This window comes from Ascaphus truei, chromosome 7, assembly GCF_040206685.1.
Source record: "Ascaphus truei isolate aAscTru1 chromosome 7, aAscTru1.hap1, whole genome shotgun sequence".
NCBI classification, from domain to species: domain Eukaryota; kingdom Metazoa; phylum Chordata; class Amphibia; order Anura; family Ascaphidae; genus Ascaphus; species Ascaphus truei.
The window spans coordinates 99,014,401-99,030,999 of NC_134489.1; the positions used below are offsets into that span (position 1 = coordinate 99,014,401).

Sequence of the window (16,599 nt, forward strand, 5' to 3'; positions counted from 1 at the left end):
TTTATTAATGTTGGTGGTGGATGGGGGTCTCACTCCCCTTCCCCCCATTACTCTCAATTATTTTTTGTTATCAATACAACTTGAATTTCGACACAGTGCAACTCCAGTCATAGATAGTCCAACCAAACTATCACTTATATATTTATGCATGTATAAGTTGGTCAATAGAAATATACCTACCAAAATCACCACAGCCGGGAGCAGAATGAGCAGGCCCATTGCTCCTCCCCCTCCTGCATCAGCGACCAGAGACTACCCCAGTGGTGAGGGAGGCCTTGCCCCCCGGTCATGGCTGCTCATCGCCTAGGCGGCTAGAGATGCTGCTTTCCATGCAGACAGGTACAGAACAATATTAGAAGAGCCAGGGGCATAATTCGGAACGCTAACCTGCCTCAAAAACCCTTCTTATTTTTAATGCTAGATTCTGAAAAATAATTTCACAGGGTGGACTAGCTCTACCTACAAAAGACTTTAGAAGTCTTTGGCTTTGAGTGTGGCTTTGTGGCCACTATTGAGGCACTATATCAGTATCCCCAAGCCAACAGATCTAACTCTGGATTTGTCTCTGACACAATACAGGTCATGAATGAAACTAGACAAGGCTGCCACCTTTCTCCTTTGCTTTTTGTTTCTTGTATATGGGCCTGGGGGAAGGGGAGAGGAGGTTTAGGCCCAGGGGGAAGAGGCGGGATGGGCCTTGGGGGAGAGGTATGTGCCTTGGAAGGAGAGATTGGTATAGGCCTGGGGGCATAGGCATCAGCCTGGGGTATAGTTATGGGCCACGGGGGTGGGCATGGAGGGCCACAGCAAAGGTGGGAGCCGACCTGCAGTCTCAGAGAGTGGAGGTGGTGCACGTGGGGACTTGCAGGAGGGATCTCCTAGAGGCCCGTGGAGGTGCAGCGGCCGGCGGAAGGATATGCCCTTACAGGCCCGCGGATTGAGTACTTCATGTTAGGGTCACCGGCAGTGGTCAAGGGGCATGGGACAACAGTCCCGTCTGTCCCCCTGTCAGCAGCCCTGATCCCAAAGGCAATAAGACCATGAGGTATCCCTTTATGGGATTGTAAACAATTTCTGGACACACTTGTAATAATAACCTTCCCTCTGGAAATGTCCTCAATCAACGGAACTAAGGGTTTGGAAGCATAAGGCAATATAAAAAATGCCCAAAAGGATAAATGTGCCAATGTATAAAACCTATATTTATGTGTTGTGCTTAAACGTCTTTTACAAGGAAATAAATGCCCGGGTGTAGTTAGAGGCAGAGTTTAGATGTTGCCTGTGGCACACAGGTATGTAAATGATATGTTATATTAAACTACAAGCATACTATAAAAACGTTAAAATTGTCCGAACGTTTTTCTGGGTTAAAAAACCAAATACAATTAGGATGCAAATATTTTTTAGTCTGTGTGTCTGAACATAGTATCTCTGTCGCTGCTTCATCAGTTGCACATTTTCCAATGAAATAAATCATTAGATTAAGGGTAAGCGAATATTAAATTAATATATCTTTGTCATTCATGTACACACATATATATTAAATTAGTGGGGGGGTTTTAAACTTGTGACATATTTATGTACATATACTTTATTTATACATGACACACCCCATACGAAGATCAATAAAACATGCAACAACCTACCAACATATACTGCTAATAACGCAAGTCTTTATTCATAGTGCCCTACATGTCTGGGTGTGACTTATACTCAGTGTTATTGTTGCCGATTCATAAAAAAATATCCATAACAATTAAATATTGGGGAAAACCTCTGATCTGTAGTTTAATAACATTTATTTAAAAAAAATCCCTCTTCTTTAAATGTTAAAGTGGAACTGTGAATGTGTAAGTAGGAAAGTAGTGCTGCTCTCGGCTGGTACAGTAAAACAGTAGTGGTACCCCCTACAATCACTATGACTGCCTGACTTAGGAATGTGACATCTCTGCTCATCATTGCTATTTCCCTTCAGTGTCAAAAAAGACTCTGCAAGGTCAGAGGTTTAATGAACTGTCAGAGGTTTAATGAACTGTCAGAGGTTTAATGCAAGGTCAGCGGTTTAATGCACGGTCAGAGGTTTAATGCACAGTCAGCGGTTTAATGCAAGGTCAGCGGTTTAATGCACGGTCAGAGGATTAATGCAAGGTCAGAGGTTTAATGCAAGGTCAGCGGTTTAATGCACGGTCAGAGGTTTAATGCAAGGTCAGCGGTTTAATGCACGGTCAGAGGTTTAATGCAAGGTCAGCGGTTTAATGCACGGTCAGAGGTTTAATGCAAGGTCAGAGGTTTAATGCACGGTCAGGGGTTGTATAAAAATCTGCATCGGATAAAGCAAGGCGATGAAGAAGCCTCTTACAGCTGAAACTTGCGCACGAAAGCTCTTTTCTTTGCCTAGAACACAGATGGGGCGAAACGGATGCAAATAGTCTTATTTTCATAATTTGTTTCTTAGAGTCTCTAGGGTCTATTTATTAAAATCTCTGGACTTCATAACTAGGGGAAAACCAGTAAAAATAACAGCACAAGATCAATCAAAGAAAAGGAGTCCCATGGAAAGCAATTTGAGTTTTTCTTGGATAAACCTAGTGCAATTCCTTTAGCAGCAGGGAGACCTTGGTGTCTGTGGGCACGACCTTTTCAGCATTTGCTATGGACCAAAAATCGGCCAGGCGTGAGGTTGTTGTCCAGGCTCAAAAAATATACATGTAGGAAACCAATGGTTGAAGTTGCTTGGAAAAAGTAGTGATCACGGCCTTATTGCAAGAAGTTCTACACGTGGTGAACGTTGTGGCAAAACCATCATTTCACTTGGAAATATACAAAGCAAAGGAGAGATTATTTCTGAAATGAATCCTTTACAAAAAAAAGTGGAACTTTGTTAATAATAAAAGTAATGTTCCTCTATCCGCCATACTGCCACCATATTTTGAACCAATGTAGGCAACTCTCTTACGTGTGACTCAGGCGCAAGTAGAAAATGGTGCAATGCGTACAAACATTGTCTTTGCAGTTTGTCTTCGTTGTTACCCCGTCCCGAGCGAGTCGAAATGTCTGTAAAGATTACACAGAGCCGAGATATCACATCTCAGAACTGTTTGCAGAAACAGACAGGATGAACGTTCAACTCTGCCTACCTCAGTCTGTACACAGCGGAGGCAATGAAAGTAGGGTTGTTAATATTTGATAAGCTAAATACTCGCTCTTTGAGCACCCAGTAAGCTTCTGTGGGAAGGTGGTTAAATGATGTCACTCAACTACAGAAGGTCTTTAATGACATTTAACCCTCTTCCTACTAGGAATGTACTGAGTGCACGGAGACTGGGAGAGATTATATTTTCTTATCAAATATTAACCATCACTTTCATTGCAGTTATTTGAAAGTTGTTTGATGTGGTTCTTCCTTTGTAGATCTGAAATGTATGAACCACACACCTAAAATGCTCTGTAGTAGAGGGAGTTGTGTATCAAAGTCTCCTGGCTGCAAAGTATACAGTAGGAAATAATGGTGCAATAAATAGCACACAAACTATAGAAAAATAATAGCACTGCCTTTCATGGGATCTTTTCTTTGACAAATCTATTTTTCCCTCCGTTTTGCAGCAGAAGACTCAAACCATAGGAGTGTGTTTATTAAAGTCTTCCAGCTGTACACTTTCTACAAAACCACGTTAGTCTTCACTCTTCCATCACTCGACTTTGTTTATTCTATTGTCCGCATCCGGGCGTCTTACTTATAGCTACAATTTATATCTTTATAAAGGCGTAATGCCTGATAACATTGCTACTTTTTGTCCGTGTATTGAATAAAGATATGTGAAAGTTTTTGCAACTACATGGAGTGCTGTGAGCAGTTGTTTCTTCTACGTTAAATTCTGCTGGAGGTTATGGTGACCAGTGTTTTCATCCGCACCCGATATAATATTCCGTTATTAAGAATATATGGTGAGTGCCTTCCTGACTTGTGTTTAGAAGACTGTTTGTACACTGTGACCCTTGCAGTTGATATGGCTTGGGTCTCAAGTGGAGAATAAAGTGTCCAGAGCTGGAGTGACAAATAATGTTTGAGCAGCACCAAAATGCATAGTCTTTGTTTATATTTATAAAAATGTTTCACCAGGATTAATACATTGAGTTACCTCTCGTTTTCAAGTTTGTCCTGGTCTGTGTCACCTCCGTCCTCTGCCCTGCAAGGTCACCCTGGGCTCTGGCCTATTTGGCCTCCCTCAACCTCCTGGTCATATGGTCATCCTTCCCTGCCCATAAGTGTCCAGATCATATGAGCCAGAGCTTTGGTTCCCGGCAGTCACATTTTGCAGAGTCCAGCAGCTGACCGGAGCTAACCTGTATCCTCAGAAGACTGCTAATTTTGGACTTACCTCTCCAGCCAGACTGAGTGGGGGTGGGGGAGACCATCAAAGCTTGTTGAATCCAACAGGGCATGACATACAGGACATGCTGGTCAGATGTATCTTCCAAGGAGTCAACTGCACAACCCAGGACTTCACCCCAGTGAGTCAAACAGGACCCAGCTGTGGCTCTCTCTGTCCCTTCTAGTGGTGTCTCCCAGCCTGCCGACTGTCTCAGTTTCCCTTGACTACAGTAGCAGCTTCTTTCTCTTCCCATATGACAAACTTTCCCACTCGTTCTGTCTCTATTTTATCACAAGTTCAAGGAAACCTTTCAGTGATTGCTGTACAATCTCAAACCTAAGCAGCTCTTGCACCCATTGTGCAGTCAGTGGCTGCCTGCCACTTCACAGCTGACTACTTTTACACTCATTTTGTAGCACAGAGTTACTATGCACGGTCTCTGTAGAGACACTGTTTAACCACCAACACAAGAGATCTTCTGGAAGACCAGCAACAGCACTCATGAATAAACTAGGACCCAAATGTTGTCAGCTGGCTCACAGGTGGTGCAATCAGTCCCTGTTTCAGCACAGGTGGCTCAATCAGAGGTTCAGTCTGTGACTGAGCCTCTGATTGAGCCACCTGTGCTGAAGCTGGGATATCCTGGAAACCTGACATGTTGGGGGGAGGCTTGAGGACTGGCGTTGAGCGCCCTTGCTCTAACAGAACCAGCTCTCTGTTAACGCTTCATATTTCTTTATCCACTGTCACTCACCATCTCTCTCCACAGGTGTCACTCATCCACCTCTCCATATCCCCCTAGCAATCTCTCCCTCTGGTTTACAGATCTCTGGGGGAAAGGTATAGGTGGATACCAGCAGTTCTGTCCATAAGTCCAACTTTGTCATTTCCAGCTTGGCTTTTCACAGACCTGAAGGTTGTCTTTTTCTTCTCAGGTGTACACCAGGTACGGGAAGTGTTACACCTTCAATGCCAACCGGAACCATGCAAAGGTGACCAGACAGGGAGGGATGGGCAACGGGCTGGAGATAATGCTGGACATTCAGCAAGAAGAATACCTGCCCATCTGGAGGGAAACCAGTAAGCAAATGGGACCAGCACTCATGGGCAGGGAAGCTGAAACTACTATGGGTAGACAGACGTAATTACATGAATTATATTTCTTATGGTGCCGACTGTGTACGCAACGCTGTACCTAGAAGTTTGTAGGCACAACGAGTCTCTGTCCTGAAAAGCTTACCATCTTATTTTGGTGTTTGTCACACAGGGAGATAAAGCCTCATATTTAGTTCTATGCGCGAGACACCTTCCTTGGCTGGAAGACACCTTATGTACCTTACACCTAAATGGGCTGTAAGGTGTTTTCCGTCGCAGCAAGGTGTCTTATGACAGCGTCATATGGTGTCCGTCGCAGCCGGGTGTCTTAGCCCGGCTTATTAAATATGAGCCAAAGTGACTTGCTCAAGGTCACTAGGGAAGCTAACACTGGGATTCCAGCCACATCCCCCTGGTTTACAAGCAGTGTCCTTACCACTATGTTATTTCTTCAACAACACATTAATCAGTGGACCGCAGGTAAGGTCTGCACACATACAGTATCTACAGTATGATATCATCATTAGATAAAATTATATATTTTAATCCAATTTTTAAAAAAAAGCTAAGAAAGTGGAAGTCACATTTCAATAAAAATCAATTTCAATCAGAAACTGCATGAACAATTCATACTACAACAATTTAAATCAAGAACCATGCAAATTCTGAATACCAATGTTTGTCTTTCATAGGAGGTGAGACCAGGGGATCTATATGAGTGTTAGAAACAGAGTGGGCCACCGATAGACATCTAGGGGGCTGTAGAACTCTCTTGCACAGAAGGGATTGTTTGTTTTATTGATACTTGCTTCCTAGCATCATTTACTGGTAAATATTTTAGTACCATATATGTGCAACATGTGATACTAATTACCGCAATGCTAATTCTCCAGAAGTGGCCCGTGTGCATAACATAAGGGACCTAAATGGAACCACAAGACAGAAGCAGTCCGCTTTCTTGGCCATAACACTCACTGATGCCGTCTCTTTGCTTTCTAGATGAGACATCGTTCGAGGCTGGAATCCGGGTGCAGATTCACAGTCAGGATGAGCCCCCTTACATCCACCAGCTGGGGTTTGGTGTTTCCCCAGGATTTCAGACCTTTGTCTCATGCCAGGAGCAGAGGGTATCTGTGCTTATGATTCTGTATGGGGAGGGACAGATGGGTACAGCAATTTTAACAACATGAAGACAGAAGGGAGTTATGGCCCATCAAGTCTTAAAATAATAAAATAGAAGCATAGGGATGAATCACCACTGGATCTGCCCCTCCCATTGCAAGGCAGGAAGGGGGAAATAGAGACAGAAAGTGTGATCTATTGTATATATCTCCTTACCGCCATCATGTATAGAAGGTAGATAGAAGAGACAGCCTTTGAGGGGCCTCACAGAACCTGTCTGTCCCACTGCAGAGGGACACACAACCCACGAGGTCCACTGATCCTCCCATGCAGATTACACAGAGAGGACATCTAGGACATTGTTTTTTTCCCTCCTCAAGTGTGTTGTACTCAAGATGCATCTGTGTTTCCTAAAAACCAGTAGCTCTCAACCCTTTTTGCTTCTGATTCATGTTTGTAAAGCAGGTGACACCCCTTGTTCTTTTACTTCACATTCTTAATGTCAACCTTCAAATGTAAACTTACAAATTAACTAAAACAATTTATTTTAAATGTACATTAAGAACAATAGAATAGACTGATATAATCGCAATCCACTAAATATATTCTATCTCATTTGCCCACAGCTGACATATTTGCCCCAGCCCTGGGGTAACTGCAGAGCCAGCGTGCCAGGAGAGCAGGTTTTGCCAGGTTACAGCACATATAGTATTTCAGCCTGTCGCCTGCAGTGTGAGAAGGAGGCGGTGGTGAAAAGCTGTGGCTGCCGCATGGTGCATATGCCAGGTATAGTAAGGTGGCACCAGCCATGCGGTCTCTGGTAAAGTTGGGGCAGAGTCTAATATATAGGTGATCTCAGATCTGGGACACAGCATAATGTCTCAGATTTAGATAGCACATAAAGGAACTGAGCCTATAAAAAGTTCCCCTGTTTGCAAAGAAAGGGGTCTGAAAAATGAGAGATACCACCTTAAACGCCCGAGGTTACGGAGGATGTGATTAGTTCTTTAAATGGTTCAAATCAACATATCGGCCAACATTCACTCAATGGTGCTATGCTTTATCTTAAGTCACATTCATTTGAATGGGTGTTAGAGGGGTTGTAGAATCAACTGGCTGCAAAACTGGGTTAAAAACAGTGGTAGTCATTAAAGAAAAAGGAATCACAGTGTTGCCAACTTGAGTTTTTCCCTTGATAATTATGGTGCTGTTTTTTTTACTCTGGGTTTTCCTCAATTTTGCAGCCAGGAGAGTTTAGGAAATAACTCACAGGGTGTGTCAGGTTTTAGCCAGTTTAGTGAATCTGGGCTATAGTGTTTTTTTTTTTGGTTAACAAAACAGAAAAAGAAACTGACAAAAAAACAATAAAAAAGTGAAATTCATAAAAAGGCAACAAACAGATGTAGATAATAATTAATTGTTTGCAATGCAAAGCTCTTTTCTGTACAGATGCGGGTGACTGTAAGCTCTCCAGTGTCTGCTTTGGGCCTTTATTCAATGTGCGGTTAAGCTGTCTTCCATGTGCTGGAGGAGGTTTTATTCCCAGCCTTGAATGCGGCCTTAGTATGCAGATCCAGATGGATACTGTGTTTTTTGGAGGGATATTTCATGCCTATTTTCTTTTTCCAGGTAATGAAACAATCTGCTCTCCCAATCTTTACGTTGAGTGTGCTGACCACAACTTAGGTATCAATCTACCCATTACTCTGCCCCTATGTGTCTGCATGTCTTATACTCTCACTTCACGTATGTCTGTCCCTGCTTTCTCCTGGTATTCTGTCCGTTCTTCACTCAGATATATTGGATGTCCGAGCCCTATGTTTCTTAGAGACAGAAGTGACAACCAACATGTCAGATCCTCTGTAACTTCTCTTAACTCCCTGTCTATATGTCTGTCTTCTGAGCCAGCCATCTTTGTCTCTCCTCTCTCTCTCTCACCAATGACCCAGCAGTTACCTCTTCTCTCTCTATCTGTCTGTCACTCAGCTCTCTCCTTCTCCCCATCTCAGACTCTCTGGTGGAGGATTCCAGTGACAAGTGTTCCTGTCCCACTCCCTGCAACCTTACCCGCTACGGCAAGGAGATCTCCATGGTTCGAATCCCCAACAAGGGATCTGCGCGTTACCTGGCTCGAAAATACAAGAAGAATGAGACCTACATCAGGTGCGGGAGCCTGGACAGGGGGGTCGCTGAGTTGATAACGGGACACCACGTACAACCCATTGTTTAAAAGCAGTGTATAGCTCTGTATTTATTTAATATCAAAATTAGAGCAGGTACATGCAGGGACACAGTTCCTTTCCTCAGGTATGCTCAACCATAACATGGCAAACCATTGTTTACAAGAACAGCATCTAACTCATGTAAAGGACCCAGGGAGAAAGGGTACGCCCGCATATCTACCTATACACAGCTCCACAACAGCCGTGTTATTCCCCTGGTACTGATTGTGTAACTGGATTTTTTTTATTATACTTTTGATCTGAAGAGCTTACAATCTAAGATATGGAAACTGAACAGTTAAGAAATTCTTTTAATTCTTATGTCCCAGGGGAGAGAATCAAACTCACAATTCCATATGCAGTGCTCTTTACACCAGACTACACTAAAACTTAACAAGTAGTTGAATTCCTCTACAGGAGATCCCATCCACATTACATAATTTTAAATTGCAAGTATAACCTCACTTCTGCACTGAGAGGTGAAGGGCTTATTATCATCTTCTCCTCCAACAGAGAGAACTTCCTCGTCCTGGACATCTTCTTTGAAGCTCTCAACTATGAAACAATAGAACAGAAGAAAGCATATGACCTGGCCAGCCTCCTCGGTGAGAGGGAATACCTCCGGGCACGAGCACAGACACTCGGAGAGTTATCTAGCAGTATTATCACCATGTATGGTGTCCAGGCAGGAAGCATTATTCTTAGGTATAGCACACTGACGGGTAGTGTTACCGGTAAGGTCTTAATACACAGACAGGCACATTTTTCACTGGAGGTAGATCATAGACAAGTAGTAGTATTACCTTCAGGGACACCATACCCGCCAGCAACATTACCTGTAGGAATATGGTGCAGACAGGGTGTCACCATGTTACCTCTAGAGATACCGTGCAGAAAGAGAACCTTAACTTTAGGAACATCAAACTAATATATGTTGTTCACAATTATTTATTCACTAAAGTCTCCTAGAAGTCAAACTGAAAATAAATAAATAAGTGCAAAGGAATAGCACCAGATTCATCCAAAGGAAAACTCCAAATGCTTACTGGGGAATTCCTTTTATTTATAAATATGGTGCTGTTCTTTGCCCCGGTTTTGCAGCGGGGAGACTTTAGTAAATAACCCCCGTCGTATTTTATTAGAAACATTTTACTGCAAAAGGTTTACCAACCCCACAATGCCACGCTGCACGGCACCAACCCAGAGCATTAGCTGGAGGGATAGTGGTATAGTGGGATACATCCAGAGCTTTACCTGTAGTATATAGTCCAGTGGCACTCTATTCCTACAGGTAACACTTTGTTTGTTACATTGTAACAGGGCGGCAATATTATAATTTGGAGCCGCCCTGTTACAATGTAACAAACAAAGTGTTACCTGTAGGAATAGAGTGTCACTGTGCAGCAAATGTGTGATACAAAGCAGTTGCTGGGACAGTTGTAGGGTAGTATGGAACACGTGCCCATGAGCCAATCTTTTTAGCCATTTGAAAGTCTCACTTACCTCTCTCTCTTTCATCAGGAGACATTGGGGGTCAGATGGGCCTGTTTATTGGGGCCAGTTTCCTTACCATTCTGGAAATCCTGGATTATCTGTATGAGGTGAGCGATATATTCTGATACACAACACTGATACCCAAGGACCATTTCAAACTGAATACTAACTCAGTGTATAGGGAATATCTCCTTCAATCTCCCAACAGGATGCACCAACTTTCATATACGCCCTAGGTACAATTACTGTAACAATGCTCAATATCCATTCTGTCTCGCATTACATACTCTCTCTCACTGTTCCAGGTGGTACGAGATAAAGTCAACCGAATTTTCAGGCGTAAACCTTCTCCTACCAAGAAGCCCTCTGAGAACATTGCAACGCTTGTGATGGATGACCTGAAGGATCAGGTAGCAAAGTGTCTGCTGAGAAAAAAAAAGGATTAGATATAGAGATTGAGAAGAGGTAGTCTGAGTAGAGCACTTGAAAATGGGGACGTGGGGAGTAGTGAAATGTATGAAATTACAAAGAGGAAGAAGCCGGAACAGAGTGTTGGCCAAAGAGAAATGATAGCGGAGAGTGATAGCTAGGGAATATCATAGAAGAAGATGATTGAACAGAACTCTGGTTTAGAAGTATTGGGACAGGAGCTAAGAATGAGTGAGATGCACAGGAGAACATACCAGATGTATTCTAAACAAAGTGCTGGACCCACCGGAGTGAGAGATATGGGAAGGAGAGGAATGGAAGGACAGAGACAAGGTAACTTGGACAGAAATCTGGGTTCAGAGAGCAGGAACAATGAGAGCGAGTTCTAAGGAAGGACAGAGAAGTTGAAAGTTAAATGCTGCGATTGATATAAGGAAGTTCAAGAGATAAGCATGAAATGTAAGAAAAACGGGAGAAGTGGGCTGAGCATCAGGAGAGGGGAGAACATATCTCTAATGGATTGTCCTTCTTTTCAGAGCACCTGTGAGGCACGGGAAAGGCACCCAGAGGGAGCATATGCAACAACCATGCTCCCCAACCACCATCGACATTACACACACCACGGTGTATTTGAGGACTTTGCCTGCTAGATGCAAGGAAGGGTGGGGTTATCCCACCAATTCCCAACTCTGTTCCTTGGTGGTGGTAAAGACTTTATATTTGTATCTTACCCTGCCTCTAAATAACCCCCAAGGGAACCCAACATCAGAACATCCTTTGGAGCACCAACATTTGGATGAGCTGGACTTTTCTACACATACTGTATACCTAAGACAAGAAGAACTTAGGAAACCTCTGGAGAGATAAGATCCCTCTATGATATCTTCAGAATATATAATGAATCCTATCCACAACCTTCTCCTATACAGGACTGCAGGGAAATCCTGTTAAAAGGTGTGATTATTTTGCTCTGCCATGGAGATCTTACATGATCCCTTCATCATAATGTGCAATTCGCCTCTCCAACAGTGGAAAGGTAAAGATGGGGGCGGGGTGAAATGAACGAGAGACCCTTGCAAATCTGACAAAGGCTAGCTGTAGAAATCAAATAGTTAAGATCAGATTGATAAAGAGAACTTTTTAGTGGAAGATAAGAACAGACAGGATTTAAAGTTTTGTCATGGGGGAGATGGGTTCTGATTTGTAATCATGTGAGGATATATAGTTGATACAGTGGCACAGTCACCTAAGCATCTTAAACCCTTTCTTAGCATTTCTATGGATTTTTATATAGTGCTGCCATTGTACACAGCACAGTAGAACAACACAGGCACAATGACTCCAAAGAGCTTACAAATGCATTGTTTGGCACTTTAAGCACAGCAAACTAAAGTGGCTCATCTAACATTCTCCTGCACCCAAGTGAAATAGGGTCTAAATATTTTGACAGGAGGACCTTCCCATCCCTAAAGCCATGACCCTATTTACATGTGACTGCTGGGCTAAAAGGTATTCAGGAGTTGCAGGACTAGTAAATATTAAATGCCTCCCTAGGTGACACAACAGGACAGTCCCTTAAATTCCTGAGTGCCTTTGAAGCCTTATAAATCAGGGACTATTGGGGAAGCATTCACAGAGTACTGCTGCTAGCACTTCTGAGCTCATTATTCCTACACAGAAAGCCAACAAATTCACTGAACGAATTCCTTTAACTGCAATGCCAGGTATCGCCCAGACACCACGATTGATGACATTTGTGGAGTGCCAGAGCGCAGGACATTTTTTTTTTTTACTATCTCAGCAATCAAGGGTCTTACCCATTTGTGTGTAAACATGGATGTCAATGCAGAAAATAGTGTGGCACAACAGCTTCGGACAGGGACTGTCGGAGCAGATATCACATAGGGACAAGGGTCTTGAGCTGTCCCTTTATAGAGTACATTTCCCTTCAGATATCTGGTTAAGGAGTACAGGTAGCAAGTGTGGGCCCTTGTGCTTGCATCTTGCACTTCACAGAATGAACCTCCAGTATTAGAACATTGATAGAATTCTCAATGGAGCACACCAACCTTGCCCTGCTATTGGGTCAGATTCTATCACTAGCAACGTGTAAAAGGGTGTATGGTAGGACAGGAGAATCAATGAGAAGAGGGCCAAAATAAATAAGGCAACAGAGGAATAAATGGGGAAGGATATGGCTGAACAGGGTAATAGTGTCTGAAGTGAAGGCATTTTACAAAACGGCAGAAGATGATGATGAAAATAGTCCTAGTGCACTTACAGTTTGTCAATCAGTTGATTTAAGTAGAAGTGAGGTCATTAGGGAGATCAATTCCGAAAGCTTATGACAATCCGGCTTAAAAGGTTCCCACTGAGACTGTGGAAACAAGTGGGCTCCGGAGGAGGGTGAGATTTGCCAATGAGAAGGAAATGCACAATCCAAACATTTAAAAGTGTGAGACTGTAAATGGGAATTGCAATTTGATAATAAAAGGTACTTGAGACATAAAGAGAGATGTCTGGGAACGGGAGCAGAGGAAGCCTGGCCAATGTGTTGTCGAGATTAACCCCTTCGCTGTCAGTGGCCTGCAACACATTGACATAGAGGTGCTTGGAGGGATTTTTGGCAAGTCTTTCCTACCCCAGTCCAGTCACCCCGAAATAGAAAAGTCCATGTACCTAGTATTGTCTGGCTTTAGTTTATAGACACCTCACTAAGTGTATATGCCTTTATCAAGAAAGTAATATTTATTTACAGATATAACCATGGTCATACATGCATATAGCGGTGGGTAATATTTATACATTTATATTTTTGGTGGTAACAGCCAGTCCAAGCTCAGACAGGTTTGTATAATATTGAAGTACGAAACAGACATACTGACTGAACAAAATACAATGTTGAGGACTACATTTCCCAGGAGCCCTTTTTCTCTGGACCTACAATGGAATAACACGTTTAATATGTAGTTGCAAAGTCACCTATGGCTTGGGTATGATGGGTGCAAGCCCTCCGACTTCTCCAAATACCACAATATCAAGTGACAAATTCTACAGTGTAAGTGTTCCCAAACCCTATATACTCCTGAGGTTTGTAGAGCAGTACACGATAGGCGTGTCCCTTATGTCTCTGTATAGGAGGGAAGATGGAGCGTACTTGTCCCTGATCTCTCCAGTTGGGGGGAAGTGAGAAGTGTAAATCTGTGACATGTATTTAGGGTGGGTTTAAACTGTGACTCTTCTGAAGCCTTCACATGACAGCACCGTGCTCCTCCACGTGTTATTCTCTGTGAAGTTACATATAGAGCAGGGGAGGCCAACTCCAGTCCTCAAGGGCAACCAGTGTATCAGGTTTTCAGGGTATCCCTGCTTCAGCACAGGAGGCTCAATCAGTGGCTATCGGAATGGCTGAGTCACTGATTGAGCCACTTGTGCTGAAGCAGGGATATCCTCAAAACCTGACCTGTTGGTGGCCCTTGAGGACTGGAGTTGGCCGCCCCTGATTTAGAGACTAGGGACTGAAGGAAAGACTTGTTTTGATTGTAAAATATTTTCATGTTAAGCATTCAAAATAAAAAGTATTTTTAAGTGTTGGACGGCTGTATTTCTACCTCTCACCCTGGTTACATTATAACAGAGGTTATACTCATAGGTGCATCCGTAACGCTCTTAGCTGCACGCTGTCCCTGAAACCCAGCACGGGCTTTGCTGACCATCTGCGCAATAAAGTCGCACAATATTACACTGGCCCCCCTATTCCTAAAGGTTTGCAACAAAGAGATTTAAATAGCTCCCTATCCCACAGGTTCAGCTTCACGGGCACAGTCCCCGTCTCGTACTATACAAAAACAACAGCAATCTGACCAAAACAACAGCTAGAAAAGTAGATGCAGCCAGAAATGAGCTTTGGGGACCTCACAATCCTCTTCTACAGTGATACTGTTATCCAGCGTTAACCCCTTCCCTGGGTGCACCACTGGCAGGGGAGGGGTTAACATTGCAACATGATATAAATCTTTATGAATTTATATTATACATTTATTTTTCTTCTTATGAGACACAATTGGCAAATGTTTCCCTGGGGATTTTTGTTTGCCTCAGAGACAACATAACAATGAATATAGGATACTGTACGTATCTCTGGCGATTAACTGACGAACTCAATGAAGATATGTCTTTTTTCAACCTCATCTACTATGTAACACATACATATCCAATAAAGAATATCACGTGTGAGCACATTCACATGTCTTAGGCTAAGGCCCCGCTCCCAGAGTCAGCGCGCCCGCACTGCATACAGGCGGGGCGCTGACATACACAGACCGCGATATGCGGTCTGTAGGGAGCGGGAGGTGGGCGGGAGTGGGAGGTGTGAGCGGTAGGGGGGGCGTGGCTTGAGCGGAGAGACCCGCTACTCTCCCCCCCCTCCCTCCACGGACTCGGGCTGGAGCTGCTGATTGAAGGTAAGCAACACACACACGCAGGCACACACACACACACACACACGCAGGCACTCATACACACACACACACAAAGACAGACGACAGAGGCAGGCACTCAGGCACACACACACACAGACAGAGGCAGGCACTCAGGCACACACATACACACAGACAGGCACTCACGCTCCTGTCACTCCACACTCCTCCCCGCTCCCCGAAGCCTCTCCTCCTCCCGAAGCCTCCCCTCCCCATTGGCTTACAGCCACACCACGTGACGCGTCAACGCTAGGGAACACCATTTTCTTGTGTCCCATAGCGGCTGACGCGCCACAGCGTGTAGTGCGCTGTGCCGCCAGGGGGGACCGGGACCGGCTCGGGAGGATTCCCCTGCTGGTGGGGAACTCGCGTGTGGCCGCCCGCGCCAACGAGCGCAGCGGGACCGAGGCCTTAGGCAGGTCTGCAACCCTGCCTTTCACCATTATCACCTAGCATACAGTGCTTCCACTGCGGCAAGGGACTCTGGGAAATGACATGCAACTGAGCACACGTGTCACCCTTTGCCTGAAATCCATTTTTACATGGAACCCGTATAAGCAAATGCTCTGCTGTTCACACAGCTTTTAAGCACAGCATGGGCTTAGATGCAAAGCCAGTCAAACCACTCACATACAGCTGTTTCAACCTTGTGAGTCTCATCAGTGTGAGTTTGGTTGTACTGGCTCTGCAGTTTAAGGCTGGGTAGATTTACCATGCACATTTTAAGTTATGGGGGGTGAAAAGTGCAGTGATGGAGGTATTTTGTCGCCTTTTTCACCTACTATAACTTAAAGTGTGTGTGTGTGTGTCTGTGTGTGTCTGTGTGTGTCTGTGTGTGTCTGTGTGTGTCTGTGTGTGCTCTCCCCTTCTTGCATTTGAATCTTCCTCACAAGTAGGAATTCTTGACTAGTTACAAACTTCAAAAGCCATCAGTTTCACAGAGCTAGAAAACAAGATGACTTCTGTGTTAATTAGCCAGGAAGAAGAGATGCAATTCTGTATGGATCTTAAGGGGATGAGGACTTTGAAGTGAAGGATTGCCATACAATGAGATTTATCACAAAGGAACACGTTATTGTGGTAATATGTTCTAATGTCAGAACTCCCCCCATGGGAAGGGATACACTGGGGGGTGTAATGCTTTTCTTATGTCGAACATCTTTTTTTTTAAATGAAATTGATGCCAATAAGGGGGGGAGGGGGGTACAGAGCTGTGAGAAGATGTTCTTATGTGTGATATGTCATTAAAACAGGGATTTCTTCTATAGGAAGTGTACAATGAGATTGTTTACATATGGAGATGGGTGGTGGGGGGGGGGGTTATTGTAGGGACATCTGAAGTACCTTTGCTCATGAAGCAATTGCTCCTATAAAAAAGACACATTA

The 16,599-nt window shown here is 43.9% G+C and overlaps 1 protein-coding gene across 1 annotated transcript in view; it reads left to right on the forward strand.

Moving 5' to 3' along the window:
- Positions 1 to 14,326, forward strand: part of ASIC4 (acid sensing ion channel subunit family member 4) — a 174,821-nt gene extending 160,495 nt beyond the window's left edge. The window contains 9 exon segments of the mRNA XM_075609620.1: positions 5,309 to 5,453; positions 6,468 to 6,595; positions 7,217 to 7,376; positions 8,220 to 8,276; positions 8,600 to 8,753; positions 9,326 to 9,417; positions 10,334 to 10,413; positions 10,612 to 10,716; positions 11,272 to 14,326. Of these exon segments, the coding sequence (XP_075465735.1) occupies positions 5,309 to 5,453; positions 6,468 to 6,595; positions 7,217 to 7,376; positions 8,220 to 8,276; positions 8,600 to 8,753; positions 9,326 to 9,417; positions 10,334 to 10,413; positions 10,612 to 10,716; positions 11,272 to 11,385 (1,035 nt within the window). The 3' untranslated portion in view covers positions 11,386 to 14,326.
- The last annotated feature ends 2,273 nt before the right edge of the window (positions 14,327 to 16,599 follow it).